Below are 19255 nucleotides of genomic sequence, written 5' to 3'. Positions count from 1 at the left end.
CAGACGAGCCTCAAAAGGAGATACAGACGAGTATCGAAAGAATGACACAGACGAGCATCAAAAGGAGATACAGACGAGCATCGAAAGAATGACACATACGAGCATCGGAAGATGATACAGACGAGTACCAAAGGAATGACACATACGAGCATCAAAAGGAGATACAGACGACAATGACACATACGAGCATCAAAAGGAGATACAGACGAGTATCGAAAGAGTGACACATACGAGCATCAAAAGGAGATACAGACGAGTATCGAAAGAATGACACATACGAGCATCAAAAGGAGATACAGACGAGTATCGAAAGAATGACACAGACGAGCATCAAGAGGAGATACAGACGAGCATCGAAAGAATGACACATACGAGCATCGGAAGATGATACAGACGAGTACCAAAGAATGACACAGACGAGCATCAAGAGGAGATACAGACGAGCATCGAAAGAATGACACATACGAGCATCGGAAGATGATACAGACGAGTACCAAAGGAATGACACAGACGAGTGTTTGAGAGGTTTGGTAGATGGACTTACTGGGGATTGGGATTTAGTCTTGAAATGATTTGCCAGGACGGAAGGCAAAGGATACGCAACACGGGGGTTGGATCTGAAAAAAAATTTCCCATACGGGGGAAGGGACCACGGAGACTAGTGACGACTAGACTCGATCAAAGGACATCGTTAAGCATTGAAGAATCACGAAGATGTTGATGCTTGCAAAGCATAAGAATTACATTAATCCCTCAGGCCAAAGGCGGGGTGTAACTCTTCAAGAGCGGCAATCGTTCGAATTGCCACACACCAAGTATGGTTATTCAAACGATTGAAAAATGAGATGGGTTGAATGCTCATCCTCATTCGCACTCTAATTTGCACGCAACATACGGGAAATAACCATGACAAGACTAGAGACGACTAGACTCGACAAGAAGGCGATAGTAACCATTGGGGATTACGGGGATATCGGTGCTTACGAAGCATAAGAATTACATTAATCCCTCAGGCCAAAAGGCGGGGTGTAACTCTTCAAGAGCGGCAATCGTTCGAATTGCCACACACCAAGTATGGTTATTCAAACGATTGAAAAATGAGATGGGTTGAATGCCCAACCTCATTCACGCTCTGATCTGCACGCAGCACACGGGAAATAACCTCGGAGACAACGATTCTGACGAAGAAAGACATTGTATCCGATCCATGTTGGAGAGAGAAAATGAGACCTCTTTTGGGGATTGAGAAAACCAAGTATCGGCACCGTGGATGGAGGAGATTTGCAATGTAGTAGCAGATATCGATCGGAGTTTGTAAGGACACCCTTTTATATGGGGAAATATCATTGTCTTGATCGAGGGATGATTTATACTATCTGGCTTATGCTTCGTATGCATGTTTGAATTTTTCTATGGCGTAATGCTCCATTTTGATGGATATGCTACGCTTTTGAGGATGCAATGTTATATGCGATGAATACTATATGCAGAGTGCCAAATAAAGGCATTAGTGATGTAAACACCAGGGAGAATCCCCTTAGTGTTAAGGACCATGTGGAGGTGCCAATAGATATTGGACTTTGATTTGTAAGATGACTTTTCTTTGACTTGAAGAATAATTTCTGACTTCTCACCATGAGCCACTGCTTGGAGTATTTTCAGCCTGAGGAGATTCCCTCGATTCACCATGTTGGGAATGAGAAATCCAGATAAGGAGCCTTGATTAGGGAAGTAGGACAACTCCTAGGAGAAATAAACTCCTATGCTTGAGGAATGGAACAAACTCTCGGGAGAAATAAACTCCATGCTTGGGGGGAGACCAAGATTCTAGGAGAAATAAACTCCTATGGTCATGGAGCGACAAAAACTCAGAATTGTGCCCCAAGCTTCGTGACTTATGGAGGAATTCGCCCCAAGGATCCTTGGAGAGATTTGTCGAATCTCGACGTAACTACCCCAGATTGGTTGAATTTGAGAGAGATTCCTCGACTTGATTGCCCCAGATTGATCAAAGCTTGAAGAGATTTAGCGACATGATTGCCCCAGATATACTAAATTTGAGAGGTCCAATCTCGACTCAATTGCCCCTGATTAGGTACATCTTGTTAGAGTCCTCAAGCTTTCTTTGTTTTGAAGTCAAACAAACGTGGAAACAACTTTACCACGCTCAACGGAGTCTTCAAACTCTTCCCCTCAGAGTAATCAAAGAACACATCAACTGTTCATGCCCAACGAAGTTCTTTGGATAACTTGCCCCTTGATGGTCAATCATTTGAAAAGATTGGATTTTACTCCTCGGAGTTCTCAAGTCTCTTGTACCTTGACATGATCAAGTTACTCACTGATTCTCATCCTTGAAATTTCTTTGATGTTTAAGCAGATGTTTGTATGCAAAAGAATGTTAATTCTAGGAATGATGATTCTAATGCAAAGCCTATGTTAGTCTTGAAGTTGTAAAACCTGTTTATGAAATGAGGTTGCAACCTCTTGTGACCGAATCACTAGTTGACACAACCTCGATTTTTACATATGGAAGATAAAGCAAGCATACGATACCAACATGGATATGAGTCTCGCTTCATTGGGAGTCAGTTAAAAGCTATCTCTTCGGGGTGCGCTTTCAAGATAAACCCTACTTCAATTAGGACTTTTGAGGGTTGTAACTTGGCCGGGTTCGCGGTTTTTAGAAAACAAAGGATTTTTAGGCTCAAAATTATTTGTACCCACCCCCTTCGTGATGTTCTCCGTTCCTATGTTCAGTTAGCTCGACACGAGTGTTCATCCCTCACAAGGAATTTTTGAGATGGTTGAAGAATCAATGAGGTTCTTTGGACATGGCAGTCACTTCATCTTGCATTTTTGGTGTCTGATCACACGACTTTGTTCTTTTAATGAGGATCTTTATTTTGTAATCCTTGTTTTTCGCTTCTGCTTTCCCTAACTTTTGCCTGGACAAATTCTCTTGAATTTTATTTTGGAGTCCAGCGGGATGCCCTAACTTTTGCCTAAGTCGCTTATTTCAAGTTTTTGACTTAGCGGGCTCTTTTTTTTTTTTTAATTCTTCTTTTTTGAACAAGTCGTGTGATGTTGCGTTGCTCTCGATTTGTTTGAAATATTGTGACTGCCTCATTCTCTGATTGATGAGGGATAACCATTGTGGCATCGTCCTCTTTTGACCTCTTGATAGGATAAGGATAACCATTAAGGTTTTGACATTCCTCAACCTTTTGGAGGATAACCATTGTTGTATCCTTAGATTCATACCTTTTTGGCGAGTTCTGAACACTCGATCAAGTTAAATGAACACTACCCTGCCCCAAGGTTAAAATAAGGGTTTTTTATGATTAGAAAAGAAACTCCTTCTTCAAGGCTCAAAGGGGTTAACGAAGGTCTATCTCCCTTATATCTCCGGTGTTTGGGGATTTAAAACAATGCCTGCACATCCTCAGTAGGGTTTTTACTCGAAAACACATGATTAGAGATTTTTCATTTTTATTTTTCATCATTCTCCCTCAGCTTTTTGCATAAGCAAGCAATTAGTAAAGTTGGTATCGTAATGCCAAAAACATTTTATGAGTGATAACGAATGGATTACTTCAAGACAAACATAAACAATGTATTATGATTTTCATTCAGAAATTAACAAGTTTTTACATGCTATAAATGCTTAAACAAACAATGAAATGTTACAAATGAGAATGCAATAAAGAAACTAAATGAATGCCATTGTTGAGGAGACTTGACTCCGTCTGGACTTATTGATCTTGAATACTTTTTGCAGTTCTTTCTAAACACTTCAGATTACTCCAAAAGAGAACTCCAACGAAGTCACCCATGAGTCGTAAACTTTTTGCCTTGCTTTAGGGATTCGAGCAATGCGAGTGATGCAATGCTCAAGATAAGAGTACGTCTTGCTTATCCCTCGTGCGGGAGCCCCAAGCATAGATGTTGAAGAAGTATTCGCCTTCATAAATGGAAAGAATCTGGTATGGTCATCGAACTCAAGAGAGCTACTTGTGGTGAAGAAAGCCCAATACTCAAATCTTAACCAGTTGAAATTTCAACAAACAGGGAAGCAAATGAGCACAAGGCAATAGAATCACATCAATTTGTTTCTCATATTCTTCTCGTCTCTGTTAACTAGCAAGGCCACTGAGAAGGAGATTCTGAGAAAAGGCAATTGATATATGAAGTAGAACCTTGAGAATGAGAAGCATTGTGAAGAACACTCTTGATTATCACACGGAAGAAGATTCTGACGAAGTCATCCAGGAATTTGTAATGCTTTTAGGGATTCGAGCAAGGCAAATGGCGCAATGCTCAAGATAAGAGTACGTCTTGCTTATCCCTCGTGCGGGAGCCCCAAGCAACTTCCACATATGTACAAGATATGATTACCATTTTAGCTTCAATATCCATCATTAGGAGTGAGAGTGGATGATCCTTGCATTTCTTGATATCAGGCATTAGGCACAAACCAATAACATCTGAATCAGCGGAGTCACGACTTTTTATGGATTCCAAACTTTCTTCCAAGAGGTAAAACCTTTTGTCAATTTGAATAATCGGGAACTTGAAGACTTCAATTTCCAATGGTGTATTTCCTCCTTAACAGTGATAGGAATCTCAGCAATACTTCAGAAATTCTGATTCATAGGACCTTCTCTTGAGGTGAGTTTAACATTCCATTAGGCCTCTGAGGAACATGTCTCAATTCTTCTTGTCAAAGAGAAAAGGCTTGAATAACCTCCATACACTGATTCATGTCAGTCTCCATTTATGTTCTCATCTCACTCAAAAACCTCACGGAGTTGTTCCAATGCTAAATTTCAAGCACATAACGGTGAGAAGTCAAATCTGTTGTTGATGTCAAAGTCTGAATAGAAAGGGCTCCATAAGCTTCTGATAGAACCATGAAATGCATGATAGTATGAATGCATGTTTCATTTATGAGAGATCCTAAAGTCTTTTCATACACTTTCATTTTTCCCTTTTTTGGAATCAAAGCTTCTCTTTTTTGTATAGAATATCTTTTCTTTTTTTTTTATTCCCTTTTTCTTTCTCTTTTTTTTTTGGAAATAGACTTTCGGATCCCCACAAATGAAGTGGATAAAGCAATGATGTTATGCAATGCAACAACATGGGATCAAGGTCCATATAATCTTAGTAACCACTGTGCAATCCTCTGAATAACTGATGTAGGTCAGATGTCATGAGATCAAAGGTCCGACACCTTTTTGAATACCAGGAGAACCAATAGTTACCAACAGAACAGAATAGTCACCAACGGTACCTGTCATGTATATCCCTCCCCACTCACGGGTGTAGTCTAGGTCAGGGTAGGTCAAAAAAAGCCAACAGAGGATTGAAAGTAGGCGTAATCATACGATATTGCCTCTTTCAACCAAGCTCTGTCCGTGGATACATGATCGGATCAATCAGACATACGTCTTCTGTCCGTCATGGCCACTCTATTCCTAGTTCCTAAGGTATCACTCATGGCCTGGGTATTGGGCCTTTTACCTCATAGAACATCCCACCCAACCTGCAAAACAGAACAGAAGACCCCAAGGAACACAGAATATAATCCATATGCATGATGTGCAAACAGAAATAAACATGATATGCAAGCAGAAAAATAAACATGCAAACATATATACAAGGTATAGACATAAAAACAAATAAACACCCAGTACATAAACAAACAAACGCAGGCTAGGATCGACTCGCTATGGATGGACCAGCAACAGGTCTAGCAACATCCCCAGCAGAGTCGCCAGCTGTCGCACGCTCGCGAAAAATGAACAGAGTCGCCACCAATATATTTATCCCATAAGGGAAAGGAATATCAGAAAACCTAACAAAGGAAGGAACAGGGTCTTGCGACCAGAGAATCAAGGTACGGGAGTCGGTTACGCAAGGGGAAGGTGCTAGCACCCCTCACGCCCATCGTACTCGATGGTATCCACCTATGTTTGTTTCTATCTAAAGGGTGTATACTATGTCTATGTCTAAATGCGAAATGAATGCAAAATGTAGGGAAAATAAAGAATTGTACTCGCACGGGCCCTACCCCGCTGCCTACGTATCCTTTTCAGGAATCAGAGTTACCGTAGCTCGGCTCACGATTTTCTGTTTGTTTTTGTGTTTTTTAGTTGGGCGGCGTTAACGCTCACGCTCTTGCACAAGGGGACAGCCTAGGATGCAATGGAGCGGAGATAACGGTGCCCTTAGAAAGGAGAAAAAGAGATTGGTTTGTATCTTTTAAGGGTAATTCCATGATGACGAGAACCCACTACAAGGTCTCGCATCACTTCCTCACTTTTGTTTTAAGTCTGAACATTTATTAGGTTTTTTGAAGTGTTTTTGGTTGGTGTTTTTTATGGGGGTTTTAATTTGTGACTTAGATCATACCAAAAGAGTTTTTTGTTTGTTTTTGAATATTTAGAGAATGCACATCGAGGCCTACGCCACAATCGTTTCTCTAAATAACGGTTAAGAAATACATCGAGGCTTCACACCTCACTCATTTCTTCTCCGCTAAGTAAAAGAGATACAAAAAGAGTTTTTTATGAATATTTAGAGAATGCACATCGAGGCCTACGCCACAATCGTTTCTCTAAATAACGGTTAAGAAATACACCGAGGCTTCACACCTCAATCATTTCTTCTCCGTTAAGTAGGAAAGAACATACATCGAGGCCTACGCCTCAATCATTTCTTTCCTACCATGAAATAAAGCAACGGTATGATCTTCATCGATTTTTTATTAAGTATTTTAAAAGTTGGAAAGGAAAAGCATGAAAGAAGGGAACTATCTCTAAGTTCTAGTCTAAGTTGTTTATATAAGTCTAATGTTAACAAGGTGACTAAATTCTAAAAGGAGCATTAAAATGGTGTTAACAAAATAGGCCAAGAATATGGCCAAAAACAAGTAACAAAATCACACAACAATTATACAAAAGAAATAGCATGGAAATGGTGCAAAACATAAAAGAAACTATTCGAACATTAACCTAAAAATACTACTATTTTTATGGCATTTTATGAAGGAGAATTCAGAGGATTAATGTCAAAATTAACCTAAAGTCTACTATTTTTATGAGTTTTATTGGTGTTAAGGGAATTCTATTTCAAATCTAAATTGCACTTAAAGAACCTAAATTCTAATAAGTCTAAACCAGTATTTTTATTGTTTTTCATGCCAATTTTTATCAACACAACTAGAACCGAAAAATGTCAAAATATCTACATCTGAAAAGGAAAGCATGGAAACAGGGGGTGAATTCGTGGGCTATGGTGGTGAGACTCAGCAAATCAGGCTTGACCCAAAGCATTGTTTGATTCAGATTTTTATTAAGCCAAAAAGGAGTGTGAGGTTGGGCCAAATGGGGTTAAGACCATGAGAAATTCGCACCAGGCCCAAGGCATTTACTGATACAAATTGTTTATCCAGATTTTTTTTTATCAAAATAATAAAAGAAATCAAATTAAATTAAGAAAGAAGAAAAAGGGATTAGGGCTACCGATTCGTGACCTTTGACATTCTCCTTCCCCTCTCTCGCGAACGGCGCCGGCAACAGCACACACGAACCGCCGTGAATCAAACAACATCACCTCACCATGCGCTTCTCTCCATCTCGCTCTCATCTCCTTCATCTTTCAATTCGTTTCAGACTCTCTCCTCTCGATCCGAACCCTCAGACGGAACGGCGCCGGAGAAACACACCTCCAAGCGACCACCTCCGCTCACCACCGTGAAAAACTTCTCCGACTGTTATCGATCTACTCTCAAGTCTCCGTCTCAATCGACTGTCTCTCCCTCCGATTTCATCTCCGATCTCATCTCTCTATCGATTTGTTTCCGATTCAGGGCAGGGATGAGTCAGGTACGCGTCTTCAATGCTATTCCTCTCTTTTTCTTCGCGCGTTTTCTCCGTTTCTATAACGTTGTAATTGTTGCCTTCGACGCAGGGAGGTTGCGACGCCGTGAATGGTCGCGTTCTAATGTTTGAACGCCGCTTCAGCGATGCAGTTGCCGATTGATGCGAGATTAGTCCTTGATGATGTTGAACATGGTGGAGATCGAAGGTTGTGATGCCGTGGTGATGAATGATGGATCGAGAGCGTTTTTCTTCAGAGTTTGTTACAAGGCGTTCAATTCTCTTACAGAGATTTTCTCCTTCTTTTTTTGTTGAATTTTCTTTGGTGATTTGAATTGGAGAGGTGAGGAAGATCAAGAAGGTTGAATGAAGGTGGTCAAGAGGTTCTTGAAACAGGGGAGGGAAGGAGATGATTGAAGGTTATTGGGGAATTTGTGAAGGTTGAAGATTGAGGTTTCTTAGAAAGGATTGAAGGTGGTGTAGATTGGAGAATTCTGAAATGACTGGGATGATGAGGAATTTAAGAAGAGGATTGAAGATGGAGGGAGAAATGGTATGAAGATGAATGGTGTGAAGAATGAATCGAGAGACGATTGAAATGAAGCCTAGTTCAGATTTATAGAAGTTCTCAGGTTGGTTTTCTGATTTTTTCTGTTGAATCCTCCTCCTACTTTTCTGTTACTGATTCTGAAAATTCTGTTAGGAATCGGTTTCATTCTGTTATGCTGTTAGGAATAGTTAGTTGGTGGTTATGAAACGGTTATAGGTTAGTTACTGTTCTGTTAGTTATGTCAATAGAATGGGGACGCAAGGTTAATTATTCTAAAAACTGTAGGTTAGCATTGGTTTTGTGTAGAGATTCTGTTATGTGGTTAGAGTAGTTATAGGCTGAACAATTCTGTTAGAGATTATTAGGAAAATTCTGTTTTGGGATTCTATTGGTTTTGAAGTTAGCTAGTGTTGGTTATAAAGTTTGGTGGCTGAATGTGGTTTATGTATATGCAAGGCTATCTGGATTGATGCAGGGCCGGTTTGGGCATGGAGACGGACATATGTTTTATGATGGATACAGGGCTATAATGTGAATGTAGCAGTTCGGTTTTGGTGCGGTTGAATGCTGCCAGCTTTGGCTTATGAAAAGGTATGAGCTGAGGTCTTTGTTTGCTTTGATGTGGCTTGGTTAAGTGAATTATTTGTGTAGGTTCTGGAAACTGATTTGAACTGTCAGTTTTGATTGTGAATTGTGATCGAGTATATATGAATGCTGGGCATGGTTTCCTTTGTCACTTCTGTTAGCAACTTTGGTAGTATGAAGAGTTTGGTTTAATGGTTGCAGTTTAAGTATGTATTGTGTGGTAGTTTTGAAATGTGAAGGTATGGTGGGCTGACTCATGTATGTGTATATGATTGTTTTGAATTATGCAGGCGATGGTGTGGGTGAAGTCATTTGGTTCATGAAGATGACTTGATGAAGTTTTAAACAGAGCTGGACTTGAAGAATACATGAAGAAGCACTTAGGATTTTAGGAAACTCATGACTTTGTATAGACCCTTTTTTGTATGAATTTTTGTACTTCCATTTCCTTTTGCTACTCTCTTGTAATTGACTTCCCTTTTAGTTGGAATGGGACTTTAGTTTGACTTTTAATGATTCACCATGAACATAAATGGGCTTTTGAGCTTTTGTAATGAACATTTTTTGTACTTGTTTGTAGTTTCACTTGTAATGCAATAAAACTTGGATTTTGATTTTGATAAAAATTCTGAACATGAATACACTTGAATAGCACTTGACATGGGTGCTCGAATAGTCCTTGAATCATGGATGAGCTTTCAATTAGAGCTTCAATCTCTTTTGCAAACCAATGACTCATGAAATAAATGGAACTTGACTTAATGGTGAATACTTGCAAGCACATTATGATGAACTTAAATCTTATGACTTTCATCGACAATCCCAAGTGACTGCTTAAGAACCTCACACTTATCTTTGAATGCAAACCCACCTTAAATCTTAATGAATAACATTCCAGTCGACTTGCAACTTCAATGGACCCACCTTAATTTGAGTCATCATTTTAATTCAGACTTGTGCGTCAAGAAATTAACATACTTCCTCTTTAAGTTCGACATCTTGTGCTCAGCATAAAAGCAATGCTCTGAAGAAGTCACGAATGAGAGAGCCTAATTCCATGATCCTCAGTTGGAAACTCTGTTTGGCTCTATCACAATAGTTGAAAACCGTAGCTTGGATCCACCACAGGGAAATAAACCCTAATCTCACACTTCACCATTTGAAACACCAGAAGAATAAAAATTAATTGACATGCACACCTCCACATGATTAGGAAGCCCTAAGCTTTCAAAATCCTTGATCCCATGCCTTTAGATGTTTTATTTGATGAATGAATGCAAAGTGTTAGATGACCTAATGGAGAGATGCACATGAGTATGAAACTTAAGCCAGTTAGGAATAAAGGGTAGGACAAATTTGGGGTATGACAGCGCGGTGGCGACTTTCACTGAAATATTGATTCGAGTCATCCTATGGCTTTGATATCAGATTTTCCCCGCTACAGCAGGGTGTACTACTGTCTATAAAATCATCTCAAGGATCCTGACTAAGAGATTAGGTGATGTCCTTCCTAGCATAATTAGCTTCAATCAGGAAGCGTTTATCCCTGGCCAAGTAATACACAGTCACATAATGCTGGCTTTTGAATTGCTCAGAGGTTATACAAGGAAAGGTAGACCCCCTAAATGTATGCTCCAACTGGATTTACAAAAAGCTTATGACATGGTTGATTGGATTGCTTTGGAAACAGTGTTGCAAGAGATTGGGATGCCTCACATGTTTACTCAGTGGATAAAAACTACAGTGGCCAATGTGTCTTATGAATTTAATATGAATGGACAGTCTTCTGAGCTTATGCAGGCAAAGAGAGGACTTAAGCAAGGGGACCCTATATCCCCGTCGCTCTTTGTTCTTATGATTAAATATTTTGATAGGCTCATGATCAAAATGCAAGATAATCCAGATTTTAATTATCATTCCAAATGTGAGAAAACTGGCATTACTAATCTTACTTTTGCAAATGATATCTTACTCTTTTGCAGAGGGGATCCTACATCTGTGAGCTTAATGTTAAAGACTGTGAAGGTTTTTTCTGACTCAACTGGATTGGTGATAAATCCAAAGAAGTGCAAAGTGTATTGTGGAGGCATGGATCGGGAAGCTAAAGACCTTATGATAAAAGCCACTAGATTTGATGAGGGGCAGCTTCCTATGAAGTACTTGGGGGTCTCCATAACTAGTAAGAGACTGAATTGTAATCACTATATGCCTCTTATTGACAAGATTATGCAAAGGATGAAGCATAGGTCTACTAGATTACTAAGCTACTCAGGGAGGATTATGCTTGTGAAGAGTATTGTGATGGCAATAACCCAATATTGGATGAAATGCCTTCCCTTGCCCCAGTTTGTGATCAATAAGATAGATGCTATGTGTAGGATTTTTGTGTGGACAGGTAATCTAGAAGCTAGTAAGAAGAATCTTGTAGCTTGGAGAACTGTTTGCATCCCTAAGACATATGGAGGACAAGGGTTAATTAATCTAACCATGTGGAACAAAATTACTATGTTGAAATGTCTTTGGAACTTATGCAGGAAAACAAATAATTTGTGGGTTAAGTGGGTCCACATATATTATCTGAAAGGGCATAATGTGATGGAGGCTAGAATTGTTCAGAATAGTTCTTGGGTGATAAAAAGAGTTATGGAGCTAAGGGATGAGGTACAGCAACATCAATTGATTTGGGACAGAATGCTGACCCAAAGTAAGTTTAAGATGAGTGTTTTCTATGCTGCCATGAATGAAGACATAAATCCTGTGTTGTGAAGTTTGTTCCATAGGAATGCTGCCAGACCGTGTGCAAAATTCACAGCCTGGTTACTTTGTCATGGAAAGCTTGCCACCAAAGATAGATTGCGAAGATTCAACATGCTAACTGACAGTACTTGCAGCCTGTGCCACAATGCTGAGGAGAGTGCATCCCATCTGTTTTTTTACTGTAAGGATAATGCTGACACATGGAAACAGATCCTCTCATGGCTGGACAAAAATCACCAGCCTCTCCCTTGGGCTAATGAACTACAGTGGCTCATGCGGGAGATTACTAAGAAAGGATGGAAAGCCTCCCCCTTGGGCTGATGAATTACAGTGGCTCATGCAAGAGATTACTAAGAAAGGATGGAAAGCAAGCCTGCTGAAACTTGCTTTTGTTGAAACTGTTTATAGTATATGGCATAGGAGAAATAGTGTGATTTTTACACATAATAGAAATAGAGATATAGTTCAAAATATCAAGGATAATGTTGTGTATAGAGGATGACATGATAGGAGAATTAGGAAATATATAGCACAGTTGATGCTATAGGCTTTGCTTGGCTTGAAGGTTGGATCTTTTGGCTTGAAAGTTGGATCTTTTGATCACCTTTTGTATTAACCTTTTGTATTAACTGTTTTTTTTAAGTATTATATCTTATTTGCTTAAAAAAAAAATAATACAAATAAGAAAATAACAAATCCAAAAAATGCTCAATCTTCAGTTTTGTTACACTGATACAACATTGATCATCAAAAGGAACTTTCAACTCCAAATAATTATCTATTATCAAGTTTGAAAGAAAATGCTCATCCCTATAAAAGGATTATTATCATTGACAGAAAACTTTTCCCTTTTCTCTTTCACTTAACCATTGATAATATAATTCACAATTTCTTCTAGGACCAGAATATGAATATGTTCAGCAACATATTCAAATTTGGGCTGTTATTCCATAAACTTCCAAATAAAACTCCAAAAGCAACTCCATGCTTCTTCATCTTCACTTATTATACTTCATTGTCTCTTTCTCAAAACCAATTGTGGGAAACTGCTTAGCATAATCTTCTACTTCACGTCGGAGATTAGCAAGTTGAGATTGAATTTGTTCGTCTGACTGCATAGCTTCCACAAAATCCTTCAACTTTTTGCCTGGATTTAAATTAATCAGTTACAAGAGTGAGTAAGCATAAGTGAAAGCAATGATGCAAATGTTATGGCATAAAAAACTATGATGCAGGAAGGTAGAATCAACCTTGAGTATTTTCCTTGATCTGTAAGGCTATTTGGACTGCCGCATCGAAGTATTCAGCTACTTTTTTAAAATCACCCTCAATAAAACCCCTGGATGTGAGAGCAGGGGTTCCTGAATCACGAAAACATAACCTTAATCAACATGTAATTATAGATTTACCAATATGCCTATAAAAAGTTACTAACAGACACAGTACCCATTCTGATGCCCCCTGGAACCATAGCAGACACATCCCCTGGAACAGTATTTTTATTGGCAGCTATATGAACTGATTCTAGCACCTTCTCAACCCTAGAGCCATCAATGCCCTGTCGAATAGCACAGAATAAGACAATTTGTTCCCTTTGATGTTTTGCAAAATATATTACCCGACAAATAGAATTCAATAACAATATTAACATATTTACAATCGAGGTCAATCTAAATAAAAGAGACATCCAATAAAATAACTCCGTAATTTAACAAACCCGTTGTTTTATTTGAAGGCCTGAGATATTTCTAGTAGTTTGACTGGTAGAATAGTTTCTATTTGCTGTCTAAACCGAAAATCTTATCATTCAGCATTTCAGCTGATCTACTTCCCAATAAAATGTCCCTTGTGATAATTATATATAAAAAAAACCTAGTCCTGCATATGTCACACTGTTGCCTGTTCCTTTCTAAACTATTAAAGAAGGGGGATCTATACAGTACTCGATGTAATAGCCGATTTTACATTCTCAGCACCCAATGTAACTGCAAGCTCGCATATTTATTCATATGTTTAATTGATGTGTATGAACAAAACGGAACTATTTAGAATCATTTATGTGAAACATATTAGTAGCAAGAAATTTTCAGACAAAAGAACTGCAACATTTACCTTGTTTCTTAAGTTCACTAACACCAAATGGTTCTCAGTTCCGCCAGATACAAGGTCATATCCTCTCTCTAACAGACTCTGGAGTTTAATTAACATCACAGATTCAGCAGTAACAGTAACATTTGTCAGGTTAAACAATAAGTAGAAGATACATATAATAACTAGTTTTCAATTGTTCTATAGAGGAGTGTTGTTCATCATACAAAACACATTCAATTTACCTGTGCAAAAGTCGAGGAGTTACTAAGAACTTGTTTCTGATAATTCTTGAACTCTGGTGTCATAGCCTATATGAAAAAAAAATGAACAACTGATTGCATCAGCCAGGCAACAAAAACGCAAATGAATGTAGTTTCTTTGACTGGTCTGATAAAGAACCTGCTTCAATGCAACTGCTAGGCCTGTAATAGTGTGATTGTGAGGACCACCTTGAAGTCCAGGAAAAACAGCCTGGTTTATTTTGTCTTCATAGTCATAGAGCACCTGTCAGGATGAAATACAGCCAGTGAAATTTTTGTTGAAATTACTTTACAGCAAAATCTATAAAAATAGTTGACACTAAGATTAGGAGGAGGATCAATTTCATGTGCCCACAAGAAGCTATGAGGGAGGGTGAAAAGGCGAAAGAATAACAGTTTAGGTTTTAAAATTTGGTACACTAGGAAAATTATAGCTAATAAAGAACTTGCATTTCGGGGATAAAATACACTTAACTTCTTTAAGTATAGCCCTTTCTTGCTCCAAATGGTTGATTTTCAGTTAATATGTTACATTTTGAGTTAAATCCAAGGAAAATAAGGCACATACAGGCACATAAGCATTTGCTATCTTACCATTACAAAAATGAAGACTTTTCTTTTATCACCAAATGAAGTTGGCGTAATTATCACTTAACCACGCCTAAAGTATGTTTATTTATCTATTTATCACTTGAACCCCACTTGAAGTTTGAATTTAACTACTAGGAGGCTAACTTTCATTCAAGTGAGAATTTAGTATTCGCTTCAAATAAAACTATACGGGCATTAAGTAATAACAGAAACAACTTTGGGAGTTAAGAAAGGTCTATGCTTGTTCTTATTTTTTTGGTGGGGGTATTTAGCTTAGAATTTTAATAACATTAAATTTTGCATTTAAATCTTACTTCCTGCCCTTTCTTGTTTATCTCTTTCACACCCTTCCTGAAGAATATCATAGCCCCACGTGGCCCACGAAGTGACTTATGTGTTGTGGTTGTTACAACATCTGCATAATCAAAAGGAGAAGGAATAACTCCTGCAGCAACTAATCCACTGATGTGGGCCATATCAGCTAACATAACTGCCTTCTGTTTATCACAGACCTAAAAATTTCACATGTGAAAGACACAATATCATCACTACATTGTTATGAACATAAAATATCTAAGTTTCTATACTCAGATATAGCTTACCTTGCGAATTCGTGCATAATCATAAAGGCGGGCATAAGCACTAGCACCGGCGACTATTAATTTTGGCCTAAAAAGTGCAGCACTTTTCTCCATCTGCAGGTATATTAAATAAGTCAAGCCATAAAGTACATGTTTAAATCCATGACATGCAAGAGAAAAACCACTGTCAATAAGCACAAAACCTAATGCCTCACTGTGCTCACAAAAATGTTTTTGTTTATTGTTTTTACCATTCGCTAGGAAACTTAATGTGATAATAAAGAATAGATAGCATAATGGTGAATGGTGAGGCAATCGAGTACTAAGCTATAACCAAACATTGAATGACAAAACACTTAGCACATTGACTAAAATATAGGTGCTAGCAAGTGAAACAAAAACAATATTGGCTACCTATGAAGCACAGACTCTAACACGAACATTGCAACACGACACAGACACGGACACTCTAACATCGATAATGTTAAAAGATAGGACACCGACACCGCTATGTATATGATACTATTTGAGCTTCATTTATCCATCTATTATTAAAAGAATTAAAAATATTCTAATCAAAATTAATGTCTTTAATTCTTCATTGATAACATTGTTTCAATACATGTTTAACTTTTTTTGATGTGTGTGAAACTTGTTCAAGAATCGTATAAGGTGTGTTGAAGCATAGAAAAAAACAATTTATTTTCGAAACATTGGTCTGAACTGTCCAACACCAGTTGTATGAGTTTCATACGGGTGTCAGACACCGATTCAAAAAGTGTCAAAGCAAAGAAAAACTATTTTTTAGGGAGACACTTGTCTGACTTTTTCGACATTTGTTTAAATTTTTCGACACGTGTTGTACGGGTGTCATACAAGTGTCAGACACTGACACGTGTCGGACACCATGACATGCCTTCTCCTAGAGGTGTCCGTGCTTCATAGCTGGCTATTTAGAATTAGAAGAATTGTCTTTGATTGAAACAGACATGTCCACAATACAGAAATACAATGGTACCTGCGTACCTGGTCATAATCAATATAACCAGTGCTCTCGTCCAATCTGTACGGCATTGTTTCAAAGAATATAGATACAGCTGATATCTTCTTGGTGTCAGTCTGCAGGACACAAAGATATAAATAAAAGTTTGAGTACAAAGAAATAGGATACACATTGTTCTAAAACTTTTAATAAAACAACAATTTAACAACAAAATGGAAAGTGAATATCACGCAACAGATGTGAATATTGAGCCATTTTGAAAGAGAACATTGGGAAAATTCTGCATTGGCTTAGCCTACTAATCCCACAACTAACGCAAGTGTAAAATAATTAAAAGAAATAACACTGATAGATGCCACTGTAAAAGAAAGATTGCGAGTGACGTAAACTTAGGGGTCTTTGAGTAAGACTGAAAAGTTAAGAGGTTTCAAATTTGCAATTTGCATACAGTACACTGTTTTCAACTTTATGAGATGCAAATATTTTATAAAGGGTTTGGCTCTATTGAAATGCTTTTAGATTGCGCCTGGTCCATTTTTAATCTAAGAAAGAGAATTTATTTAATCACAAGTTTATTTAGCTGGAATATGATTTGATATATTTGAATTTCTTTCTCCCCATAATATAAGGAAAGGCTTGTTTTCTTAGCTTCCTAGTAAGAGAAGTCCTGTTTTAAATTCTTTCCTTGATAAATTATTTTCTTACCTAAATAAGCAAAAACAAAAGAAAAATGACAATATACCAGTCACATAAATTTTGCTACAACATCTATTCCTCATATCCTATTGGCTAGTGCATACTTGCAATGGTTGTCAACTCCTGACAGCAGGTGCAATGACATCAAATGGTAATCAGAAGCAGAACTTAACCTGATATCCATGTGAAAGATGCCCACCATGGGGAAGATCGAGTGCCATAATTCTCTCGTGAGGTTTCAATAAAGCAGTGTAAACTTGGAAATTGGAAGGAGATCCAGATAGCGACTGCACATTGACTGTCAAAAGCAAATTAAGTAATAATGTAAGATTCTCCAAAAAAAACATATGATCAAAATTTGTTCACCTAAATTGCATGGATAATAATTGAATGCATAAAGAAATGATGTCATGAAAGAATAACATGAGTTCACCACAATAATAACAAGCTAATTACCCAGCAGCGTAACAAGATTGCTAAAATATAATACATCAAAACTAACAAGATAATTACCTCCCCATAGTGCTGGATCCAACCCAAAAGTTTCTAGTGCACGCTTCTGACACAAGGTCTCGGCCATGTCAATGTACCTTATCAAATTATAAATATATACAGAAAATCAACACATGAAATCAATCCATAAAAAACTTTTGAAATTGAAAAAAAAAACAATCATAATCAGATCCAAAATTCCCCGTACTCATTTCCACCATAGTATCTAGCACCAGGATAACCTTCACTGTATTTATTAGTCATAACAGATCCAACTGCTTGCATCACCGACAAGGACGTAAAATTCTCTGAAGGTATAAGTTCTAGTCCCTACAGATTTATAACAGAGAAAAATCAAATAAGAACATTACACTCCGTCTGGTTCTTCCAAAATAAATTTAAAAAATAAAATAATAAGCACAGTAGAAATAAATAAACTCCGATCCACCTTCCATTGACGAGCTTTTTCAAGTTCGATTATATTTTCGATCTCAGGATCCACCACCTCAAGAGGATCGTTGAGCTGTTTAATCCACTGTAATTTTTGAAATTCTCCATCAAATCAGATGCGAAAATGAAACATATATGAAATGCATGTTTAGAAACATGAAGAATTTAACAAAATCACGATGACTATTATTTTCGATCTCAGGATCCACCACCTCAAGAGGATCGTTGAGCTGTTTAATCCACTGAAATTTTTGAAATTCTCGATCAAATCAGATGCGAAAATGAAACATATATGAAATGCATGTTTAGAATCGTAAAGAATTTAACAAAATCACGATAACGATTTTGATTGATATCGTGATGAGTTTGACGAAATAACGGTGGCGCCACCGTGTTACCGGCAAACTAGATGTGAATTTGAAACATGAAATGAAGGAGGGAGTTAGTTGAATCTTAAAATGGCTTACATCGGGGCTAGATTTGTGATTCTCTGCGGCGAGCGAAGATGACTGCAATCAAAGACGGAGCAAGAATGAAAATGCAGATTTATTTGATAATGAGATGGTTTAAGAAGATGTAAGTTTGTTACATACCATGCGATGGAGAGAAGCGGTGTAGGAGAAAGATGAAGTTGGTTTGTTGATGGTGGAGGTGAGTCTGCGAAGAGCCATGGTCATTGTTGTGATGGCTTTTTGGTTTCTGTTTTGCTTGTGTTGGGGGATGGTTGTATTGGTATATATGAGTTGGGAGTTGGTAGTGGAGGGGGAGTGAGTCAGTGAGCGGGGTTGGTGGTGATTGTGATTTGATTTTATATATACTACTCTCTCTTTCCTTTTTAATTGTTATTTTATTTTTATATATTTTTAAGTATACCTAGGAAGGTAATGATTGTTGTTATTTTTCGAATTCTAATTTTTTTTTTTATCTATAATATATTTGATTTTTTATTATTTTTATTTATTTTTTCTTCATTTTATTAATTAAGAATAATTTTGACAAAATTTTCTTCAACATTATTTTGAGTTTTGAAAGCGACAATTAAAAAGAAATAAATTTTTTCACAATAGTGATAATTAAAAAAAAACTCAGAATACTTTTTTATGGGTGGGGTATTAAATATTGAAAAGCATGGAGGACATCACATGAATAAACAATGAGAACTGCTATACTTACATCAAATAATTACACCTTAGCCATTTACACATTAGTTTGAATCACTATTTGGAAAGTAACTCAAATTTCAAAGCACATGATAATAATAAAATAAAAGAAAAAAAATTGGATTTTACTGTATTTGATACGGTGTAGATGTCAAA

The 19255-nt window shown here is 37.5% G+C and overlaps 1 protein-coding gene across 1 annotated transcript; it reads right to left on the bottom strand.

The window, feature by feature from the left end:
- Positions 1-12464: 12464 nt before the first annotated feature.
- On the bottom strand, positions 12465-18733 carry LOC131639610 (serine hydroxymethyltransferase, mitochondrial-like). Its single transcript, XM_058910093.1, has 15 exons — positions 18533-18733; positions 18407-18448; positions 17938-18024; positions 17698-17819; positions 17511-17587; positions 17171-17295; positions 16325-16417; positions 15320-15412; positions 15032-15229; positions 14266-14370; positions 14109-14174; positions 13888-13965; positions 13222-13333; positions 13026-13136; positions 12465-12922 (listed from the first exon to the last, which is right to left on the bottom strand). Exons 1-15 carry the CDS (start codon positions 18614-18616, stop codon positions 12774-12776), a joined length of 1542 nt encoding a protein of 513 aa, XP_058766076.1. The 5' UTR covers positions 18617-18733; the 3' UTR covers positions 12465-12773.
- Positions 18734-19255: the final 522 nt, after the last annotated feature.

This window comes from Vicia villosa, unplaced genomic scaffold (assembly GCF_029867415.1).
Source record: "Vicia villosa cultivar HV-30 ecotype Madison, WI unplaced genomic scaffold, Vvil1.0 ctg.002710F_1_1, whole genome shotgun sequence".
NCBI lineage: Eukaryota > Viridiplantae > Streptophyta > Magnoliopsida > Fabales > Fabaceae > Vicia > Vicia villosa.
The sequence above is the reverse complement of the archived record's forward strand: the minus strand, read 5'-3'. Positions and strand labels throughout refer to the sequence as shown.

What these genes read in the sequence shown, in the direction of transcription:
- LOC131639610 (XM_058910093.1), bottom strand. Translation starts at nt 18,616, where the DNA reads ATGACCATGGCTCTTCGCAGACTCACCTCCACCATCAACAAACCAACT. An exon ending in ATCTTTCACATGGATATCAG is followed by an intron (nt 16,418 to 17,170) that starts GTTAAGTTCTGC and finishes TGTGTCCTGCAG; the next exon opens with ACTGACACCAAGAAGATATC. An exon ending in GTTATATTGATTATGACCAG is followed by an intron (nt 15,413 to 16,324) that starts GTACGCAGGTAC and finishes ATATACCTGCAG; the next exon opens with ATGGAGAAAAGTGCTGCACT.